Source organism: Siniperca chuatsi, linkage group LG1, assembly GCF_020085105.1.
Source record: "Siniperca chuatsi isolate FFG_IHB_CAS linkage group LG1, ASM2008510v1, whole genome shotgun sequence".
NCBI lineage: Eukaryota > Metazoa > Chordata > Actinopteri > Centrarchiformes > Sinipercidae > Siniperca > Siniperca chuatsi.
This window is the reverse complement of record NC_058042.1, coordinates 17,806,602-17,816,323: the sequence shown is the minus strand read 5'-3', so window position 1 is coordinate 17,816,323 and position 9,722 is coordinate 17,806,602. Positions and strand designations below refer to the sequence as shown.

Here is a 9,722-nt window from a genome sequence, read left to right as displayed (position 1 = left end):
TGAAGAGCTGAAGTTTAAAAAGGTAAAGAGACTGACAGGCTTTTTTTCATGGAAGGTGTTTTGATATATAGCACCATTTAGCTGCTTTAATTTCAGGGTCCTGCTATTGTGCATGCTGGCTCACTGTTGTACTGTCATGGCTTACTGGCACTCTTGAACACAACAGAGCTATCCTTAATGTTATTTCTATCACCTGTGCTTTTCCTACTATGACAAGTCAACATGTCCGCTGTGAAAAAGGCCTACTCTTTAACTGAGCTAGGAATTCAGCCCTCCAGTTAGGGCCCCTTGAATAACCTACACCACCTTTCATCCCACAAATGATTCAGCGGTTTCTGAGAATTAAGTATAATTTTTCAGTATTATATCAGTATAATGAGTGCTTTTTACTTTATTTACGATCTTAAAAAATTAGATGTGGAGACCCAGTTGAGCTCTAATCACCCCTGTACCCAAGTTAGTCAGTTAGGGAACTTTATTGTCCATGTTGTGGAAAATTGTCTGTGGTTTCACCACAGGTTGAAAACAATACAGCACTGACAATACTGAGAACAAACAGGGACAGTATCAACAAACAACATGATTTAAAATACAAAAATAAAGTAAAAGATTTTTTAAGAAGTTATTTTTTGATAATTTAATGACCCTCGAATCTATTTAGGAATACGCACCCTCTAAGCATAATATCACTTTAAATATTAAAGGTAGAAGAACTAGATTTTGAAACAGGGACCCACCACAAGACAGGGAAGCTGCAGGAGCCACCCTTAAGCCCCTTACCAGTTCAGTTTATTTTGTGTGTTTGTGGTGCATATTACCAAACACGTGCATTTTATCAAATTACCACAAAATAATTTGACACTTGGGGCCTCGGGGCACTTGCGCACTTTACCAGGTTGGTCGTCCGCCCTTGATAGTCCTCCGACATCCTTTCTACAGATCTTCGCCAGTATTTCTGCCTGGATTTTTAACGTTATAACTGCCATTTTTTAAACCTATTGAATTCAATTAGAAAATTAAAACTATAGTAGCGATCCTCCAACATGATTTTGGCTGCATTGTTGACCCCACTGGAGCCAAGTAACTTTAGGTAAGGAAAAGAAATTAATAAAAGTACCAGCTTGTAACATTAACGTTCAGTCAAATTCATAGTAAAATTAAGAAGACTATAATTATGCTAGCTATCTTTTAGCTAAAGCTACAGAAATTAGCCCGTATTAACGTTATGTTTACGTTGTTGTGTAAATTGTTCAATGAAACGTGTGTGTGTGTGTGGGTGTAAAGGGATGCAGGGTTAAGCTAATGAGTTTAAATGTTAGCCGATAGCTAAGGTGTGGTATTAGCAAAATTAGCAAAAAAAAGATTTGTTGTCATCTCAGGCTAGCTAGTTAGCTTAACTTTAGCTCTAACATTTCGTCTTAAATAACCAGTTTAAAGGATAGCCTACAGTTGGAGTTTATAAAACTCTTAAATCTTATATGTATATGTTCTAATAAGGCACCATTTTGTAATATTTAATGTTAACGTATGGCTTTATTAATGGTTAATAAATCATTTACAAATGCTTTATAGTTCAGTTGTAATGGTTGTAATCCATAAGAAGTACCTAATTACCTACTTTTGGGTTGCCAGATTGGGAAGAATCTCTCTGTGAGTCAATAAATCAAACAATCATGTTGTTACGAATGGTAATAAGTCATCAATAAAGAGTCACAGCTTTCTTACTTTCTAAGACAACAGCAAAAGTCAGTAAGTCATATGGAATTATAAATGTTAATGAGTTATTAATAAATCTAGTTTGCAAGTGTAATAAGTTAATAAATGGATAGTGTTGAAGATGTTCCACAGCTCTTTCCCAGAAGGTAAGTTGTCAAACAGTCCATAGGTTTAAATTTTATTTACTTACTAGGATGAATTAAAGAGCTAACTACCAAGACAAAGCAAGTGTCATATTCTGGAGGAGAATAAACACCAGCTGAATGGATTTTTCCCAACCTGGCAACCCAAACGTTATTCTTCTTAATGGCATATAACCGATCTAGCAAATAAAGCAATTGTATATTATTTATTAAGCATCGATAAAGCCAAGTTACAACGTAGGAATCCTTTATAGAGGGTGATTTAGTAGAAAAATGGCACTAAATATAATTATTTTAATGTTATAGCTAGTGATACCATGAAATATTAAAAAAGCATTACATATACTGTATAAAGTATACCTTTACAAATACAATCTACAAACGCACATACCACAAAAGTTAACATCGTGAGTACCAAAGACACGCCCTACAACGGTATGTCGTCATTTTTCGTTCATTTTATGAACTGCATCAAGTGGTAAAATACTTGACTTATGTTTAATGTTTTACGCCTCTCCCCTCAGAAAGGGGCAGTGGCTGATGAATAATAAATACCCTTAACCCGCCCATTTAATGTTTATTGATCAGCTCTCCAGCAGGCCTATCTGACAACAGTCAGATTCAGTCTGGATATGGCGTCGCTGCACCGACACAGGATGAATTTTCACCTCTCCGTGGGAATTTGCCAGTCGCGTACCGGGACGGCACTTCTTGGTTTTTGTCGCTGTTAAAAGGGATCATACATGGCGATGGAAGACGAGGATAATAATACAGCGGTCGTGGCGACTAACACTCAAACGGGCATCAAGAAAGGAGGTGATGTCGGAGATAACGGGGCTTGCATAGACAGGCAGCCGGACACGGTGGTCCACCAAGCGGGGCTGAATCAGACTGCAGGTCGCGGCAGCCGCAGTGGTCCGGGAGCTCATACTGCAACGGGGATTCGAGTGCTAAAGGCAAGTCAAAACGAGATGATTTATTTTCTTGTGATGCAGTAGATGATTCAAACAGGACAAAGTGCGCGACAAATATCTCTATATTGTGTTACATGTCAAGGTTTTTTCTTACATTACAGTAAGTGATTCAAACAGGGCAAAGTCCATGAGAATGAAAATGCATCCTTGTAATATTATGTAATAGCTGTGGTGTCCAGTGACAGATATTCTCTGGTTGATGATTGATCTGTGAATGATTGCCATTTAGTGATGAATGTACCAGAGCCAATTAACAGCCACACACAGTGTAGGCTGTTAGAGCTTTTTTTTAGGAAGGCCCACTGCTGAACAGTTCTTCAATGACATTTTAGGGCAAGACACAAGATGTGTAATGACATATAAGTCGGTAGCTGCTTGCAAGGCAGCGACAAACACTCTCACACACACAGAGAATCTTGGCTGTGCTATTCAATTAATGTGCATGAATTACTCAGTTATTGTATTTGAAGGGCACACATGAAAATCATAAAATAAAATAGGTAACCCTGTTAATAAGTGCATAGTACCATAAGTAAAATGCTGATTTTTCTTCAGATGTGATTAAGCCAACCCTACAATATTTCTGCTAACAGATATTGGCTGTGAAACCATTCACCCATAATTCAGTCAGTGTGAAGGGGCAATGCTTACTGGTATTTTTCATGCCTGTTAACATCAACATAAAATAGATAATCAAGTTGAGTTTTTGAGGATCAGAAAGGAAATGCACCCAGGTGTGTTAATTAAATCAGGGGTCACATCTAAACCCTACATGCCTGCCTGTACTTGCTAAAATATGGCCATGTTTGTTGATTTGCTGAAGCACAAGATACAGTTTGTTATAGTTACATGCCATATCATCATGAAGTCTACAAGGGATCTCCATAGCTAACTGAATAACTGACCCAGGTCAGCCATCTGTCATTGACAAATCTGTCCTTAAAGGTAGAAAACTATACAGTATATTTATCTACTCCTCTCTGACTCAGGACAGGCTTACTGAACATGCATGCTTTTATTCAGTGTGGCCCTGCTTTACATTCATAAAGTGACACATATCCACACCTTGAAGCTGCCTTGTGGAGCTGCCCAGTGCATCTGTAGTCGACTGGGTTGACCACCGAGGCCCTGTTTACACCTGGCATTAACATGCCTCCTGGGTGATCTGATCACCTCTGTGAAGCGTCTAATCTGCTGGATATATGACAGAAGAAGAGGTTTTGCTGTTCTGTTTCTGTTTCAGTCCTTGCTATATTCACTTGGATTGAAAATTCCTTCTGATCGGACCAGACTGGGCCAGTCTCTTCTATTATTCCGATTATTAGTGGAATATTAGTGTCCATGTAAATGCAACTATTGAGATCCGATCGCTCAGACCACATATGTGACATATGGCCACATTCTTTTAACAGTGTGTACGCAAATGTGTCCTGGGCAACATTGGAGGACCGCCGACTCAATTGACGTCCTCTGAGTAAGCATAAGTACATACTCATTCAGAATCAGAATCAGAAATACTTTATTAATCCCCGAGGGGAAACTCTTTTGTTACAGCAGCTCACTATCATGTCAGTGCACACAGGAGTAGAAGTACTAAGCAAAAAATATATTACACTATAATACAGGTAAGATAAATTAAGTACCAAGTGGGTATAAGTCTAAAATTAAAATAAGTGTAAAGTACAAAGTGGATTACCGGTTGATGATAAGTATGTACGGTATAATAATACAATGTAATAATGTAAGTAATAAGTAGTAGTGCATGTACTGTCAAGTTAAGTGTAGCTTATTAAGATTATTATGAGACGGTGGATATTGCATAGCAGTAATAGAAGTATGAATAAATTTCAATAAATTAAACTGAAAACAGAGTATATTGCACCAGAGTATTAAACAGAGAATATTGCACAATTATTTCAAGTATTACATTGATGTTTATGATCCAATGTCCAGTTTATCGACTTAAGGTCATATAGACTAACAATTAGAGGGAAGAGTTAAAGAGTTTGATGGCCACAGGCAGGAATGACTTCCTGTGGTGCTCTGTGGTGCATTTTGGGGGGATGAGTCTTTCGCTGAAGGTACGCCTTTGTTTGACCAGCACGTCATGGAGTGGGTGGGAGACACTGTCCAAGATGGCATGTAGTTTGGCCAGCATCCTCCTCTCTGACACCACCGCCAGAGAGTCCAGCTCCACCCCCACAATGTCACTGGCCATACGGATCAGTTTGTTGAGTCTGTTAGCGTCCGCTACCCTCAACCTGCTGCCCCAGCATGCAACAGCATACAGGATAACACTGGCCACCACAGACTCATAAAACATCCTCAGCATTGTCCGGCTGATGTTGAAGGACTTCAGCCTCCTCAGAAAATAGAGGTGGGTCTGGCCCTTCCTTTAAAGAGTTTGAGTGTTCTTAGCCCAGTCCAGTTTATTGTCCATGTGTACTCCCAGGTATTTGTAGTCCTCAACAATGTCCACACTGACCCCCTGGATGGAAACTGGGGTCACTGGTGCCTTGGCCCTTCGTAGGTCTAGGTCAGTAGGTCAGCTTCTCCCCCAGCAGGGCTGGCCGGATGGTGTTGAAAGCACTGGAGAAGTCAAAAAACACGATCCTCACCGTGCTTGCCGGCTTGTCCAGGTGGGTGTGGATGCGGTTCAGCAGGAAGATGATGGCGTCCTCAACTCCCAGTCGGGGCTGGTAGGTGAACTGAAGGGGGTCCAGGAGGGGTCTGACCATGGGCCGTAGCTGTTCCAGCACCAGTCTCTCCAGGGTCTTCATTGTGTGGTAGGTCAGTGCCACTGGTCTGTAGTCCTTGGAGCCACTGGGACGCGGCGTCTTCGGCACAGGAACGAGGCAAGATGTCTTCCACAGAACAGGGGACCTTTTGAAGACTCAGGTTGAAGACATGCTGAAGGACTCCACATAGCTGGGGGGCACAGGCTTTTAGAACTCGGGGGCAAACACCATCGGGGCCTGCAGCCTTGTTTGAGTGTAGTTTCATCAGCAGGCTACAGATACTCTGCTTGATAGTAACGTGACCAGGGTTACACCATCTGTTGTTGACCAGAACAGCAAACCCGCTGCCTTTCCGCTTAACGCTCCCGGTGTGATCCCAGTCGGCCCGAACAGTCTGAAAGCCATCGATGGAAACGTTATGGTTCGGGATATCCTGGTGCAGCCATGTCTCTGAGAAGCACATCAAACTACACTCACGGAACTCCGTCTGACTTCTTAAGTCTCTTTTGTCTGGACCCCACTCTCTTCTATCACCGCTTCGTTCCACCTCTGCATCCTCGGTGTGTCCTCCTCCAGATCTCAGTGGGGACATCGGTTGTCCTGGGTGCCATGCCGCTTGGCTTCAGCGCGATCAGCTGTTCCCTAGTGTAAACAATGCGGCCAAACAGCTGATCTGCAGCAGTGCCCTGACCGAGTAGCAGGAGAAGAAGTTTCACGGCAAAAAAAAGTACCAAAACACTTTCTACTCTCATTTTTGTAAAGAGCGTAGTTTAAATTATGCTTGTACACAAGTTACTCAAGTTATGAAGAAAAAGGAAAGCTAAAAGTTGGAAAAAGTAAGACGACGAGACGGAGCTACGGCAACAGGCAGCATGCACGTTGGCGCATGCGCATTACTAACTGCACCAACTGCATCATATTAAAGTGCGTCATATTAAAGTGCAAAACAACAAGAAGGAGTCTCGTGGATGGAGTACACACGGAACACGTTGTCTGATGTCCTCTGGCTGCTTGGCCTCAACTCTCTGTGATTGAGTTTCCTGATGGAAAGATAGCTTTACTTGCTAAAGTATCGGCTAACCGCTGCTAGAAGACATAAATACTGTAGTGCGATGAAATCTGTATTGTCCCTCCTGTATTTGAGGCTGTAGTTGAGCACTTTGATGTCTCCATAGTTGAAATCCTCCAGTTCCTTTTGTAACAACCCTTGTCTGCTGTAAATGACTCTTCCCTAAAGTTGTGGATCAGCACTGTGGACACTAGATACTGTTTCAGCATATTTCATATTTGTATTATTGCATTTTTAGTTTGATAACATTTTATGTTCCAGTACAGATAACTCTTAAACCACACTTGAGGAGAGTTAGTAGATTGTTGAGACTATGCAATTGGTAACTACTAGCACAGAAGTTACCAGCACCTCTGGGAGGGTCAACAGTACATTTTGAACCCCCTCAAGCTCTTCAGACAGGCCATGGCTGTTAGACATGCTGATATGTATCTGATGTCAACCTGTGTGTTAAAATGACCCTTTCTGTGTCAGCAGCGCAACATGAAACGGAATGGGAGTCGTGGCTGTGTGACAAGAAAGACCAGATTTGGATCACGAGAGCGAGACTGGCTAAAGGGGGACACCCAGCGGGGCTGTGTGTGTCTCTATGGGGGGACAGTGGACCCCCAGCCACCTGCCTCTGGCCCACAGGCATCTTCCACCCCTCAGACAGACCTTCAGTTGGTGCTCTGCTCCACCAGTACCACAGTGGAGGAGCTGTGTGCTCAGAGAGATGGACAGGGACTCTATGTTCAGCTTCATGGAGACCTAGTCAGGTAAATACACATTTAAGTCATAAGTTATACTTTATTATCTCCTGTGGGCAAATGTATCCAGAGGCCAACTGTTGTTCAGAGGATAGTGCCTTCCTTGGTCAAGGGCCATGGCAGGAGTATTCCAAATACCCTGTGTCCATTTCAGAACAACACAGTGATGTGGGTTAAACCTGCATCATTTAGTCTGAATGGGCCAACATCCAACAGCTGCAGTCAGTGTCTTCATTGGATCTATTCTACAGTACTACTGTGCACTCCAAAGCATCTGACAGCTCACAGCTTAATGTATAATCATTGGCTAACATAGAAATGGAAAAAAGTGAAAGAAATGACAAAATGAAAAAGAAATGACTTGAAGCGTAAAATGATGCTTTGGGTTGCAGTTAGGCAAATGTAGTGCAGCAAGGGAAACATGAGATGTTACGCAAAACACAACACAAAAACAAAACACAATGCAAAGAAGGCAAACACACTGAGGACCTGCTGCAGTTACCCCAACATCCCATACTCCCACAGCACCTCACCCAGGATACCCTCAGGGAACATGACTGTACACCTCTCAGTTCCACAAGACATATGCTGACAGAAATAGCAAATGACCCCTTGATTATCTGTGAAAGGATAAAAAGCTGGTTCACTGATCCGTGACCAAGAACGAAGCTGGGCTGTTCCTCCTTTGCTTTCCTGGGAAAGCCTACATGAAGATATTAAAAAGGAGAGTCTAAACTAAGAAATCAGCTATAGCATAAATCACAGTGGCTTATGGCTTAATCTATGTAAGCCTTACTGTCTACTCAGTTTTTTTAACATGATGTTGGATATTGAGACAGAGCAAAATCTTGCTCCAAGGCATTTGGGGTACCAGCAAAAATGCCAGTAGGTGCATTTATAGTGGAGAATTGTAAATGGTTGTTGGTTAGTGAGCATAAATGGCTGGAAGATTATTCCATGGATGTGCTGCAGACATTTTGCTGGAAATCATGACTGGAGGTTGTTAATCACTTTATAAGCTGGTAGCTAATGGTGTTATCAACTAACATTATATAAACCAACTTCATTATATCTGTACTGATAAAAAGCTGTAGGCATTACAGAGTTATTCAGACTGGTAATAAATTAAAGGCTTTTGGTAAGCCTGTGGATAGGCTGTGTTGGTTTAGTTTTCATTCCAGCGCTATAGCACATAAATTGCAGTCTGCCAGCGAGTATGAGCAGGTAGATTTAAATTTAATATTTAAATTTTCAACATCCAAAAACAGGGTATTGGCGACTTAAGACTATAATTTCTGTTAATGTCAAGAAAAAATTCCATTCCTACAGACAGACAGCACATACAGTAAAGATAAGTCAAGGTTGCATTAAATGCATGAAATTTAGTGCATTTTTTCATGGAAAATACATGAGCTAGGACATTTATGTTTGACCTTAAAAGAGCTTCCAGTCCTCTATTTTATCTCCTTCTTGTAAATAATTTTTCTAAACTTTAGATAAATGTTCTAAGTAATATGTGTTTGATAATGTACTTTATTATTTATACATGTACTGTATAAATGAGCATCTGAAACATATAAAGCTGGTGACAGCACTGAGACAAGCACTGAAGAAAGAATTGTAACTAAGGACATGATGGAAGGGATGGGAGCTTTTTTTAGTAATTTTCTTTTTATAGCTTGTAGTAATGTGCTGCTTACAGGAAGTCTGGGTTCTTTCCTGCTTAGGGAACATTATATTTTCAGTCGGACAAACTCCTTCTTAAGATAAATTTACTGAGGCAATGGAGTTGATGGAGGACATCCATCCTTCCATTCATCCATTTTTGAGCCACTTATCCTGGTCAGGGTCACAGTGCCAACAGTGAGCAGAGCAGTCCGGTGTTCTTTTCCCCAGAAACAGGCTCTTCCTTGAGGGATCCTTAAGTGTTCCCAGGACAGATGGGATATGTAATTCCTCTGACATGTTCTGGGTATGTCTGGGGTTTCCTCCCAGTTTGTCATGCCCAGAGCACTTCCAAAGGGAGGCTCCTAGACATCTCAACTGGCTCCTCTCAGAAGAGTTAGCATCTTGATATCATGGGCCCTCCAAATCACTGAGCTCCTCACTCTGAAATGTAAAGTGAGGCCAGCCACACTACAGAGGAATCTCATCTCATCCGATGGAACTACAATCTGCACGTTGAGGGACCAGACCAATTGCAATTCAAGAATAGCCTTATGATTGGTTCTGAAAGATCAGACAGAACCTCACACAGGAATGGGACACAGTGCCAGCTACTGGAGTCAGGCCTGGGAGTAAAATTCACAGGTGAATGCTCGAAGGTCAGGCAC

At 41.6% G+C, this 9,722-nt stretch overlaps 1 protein-coding gene across 7 annotated transcripts in view; it reads left to right on the top strand.

The window, feature by feature from the left end:
• The first annotated feature begins 936 nt into the window (after positions 1–936).
• Positions 937–9,722, top strand: part of phlpp2 (PH domain and leucine rich repeat protein phosphatase 2) — a 46,380-nt gene continuing 37,594 nt past the window's right edge. For 2 of the 7 annotated variants that reach the window (XM_044207019.1, XM_044206994.1), the window contains exons 1-3: positions 937–1,090; positions 2,448–2,815; positions 7,115–7,398. In XM_044207019.1, coding sequence (XP_044062954.1) covers positions 2,603–2,815; positions 7,115–7,398 — 497 coding nt within the window. In that variant the 5' untranslated portion in view covers positions 937–1,090; positions 2,448–2,602. Of the gene's footprint in view, positions 1,091–2,351; positions 2,816–4,245; positions 4,308–7,114; positions 7,399–9,722 lie in introns of those variants that run through there. The other 5 variants (XM_044207009.1, XM_044207030.1, XM_044207000.1 and 2 more) reach the window with 5 other exon arrangements.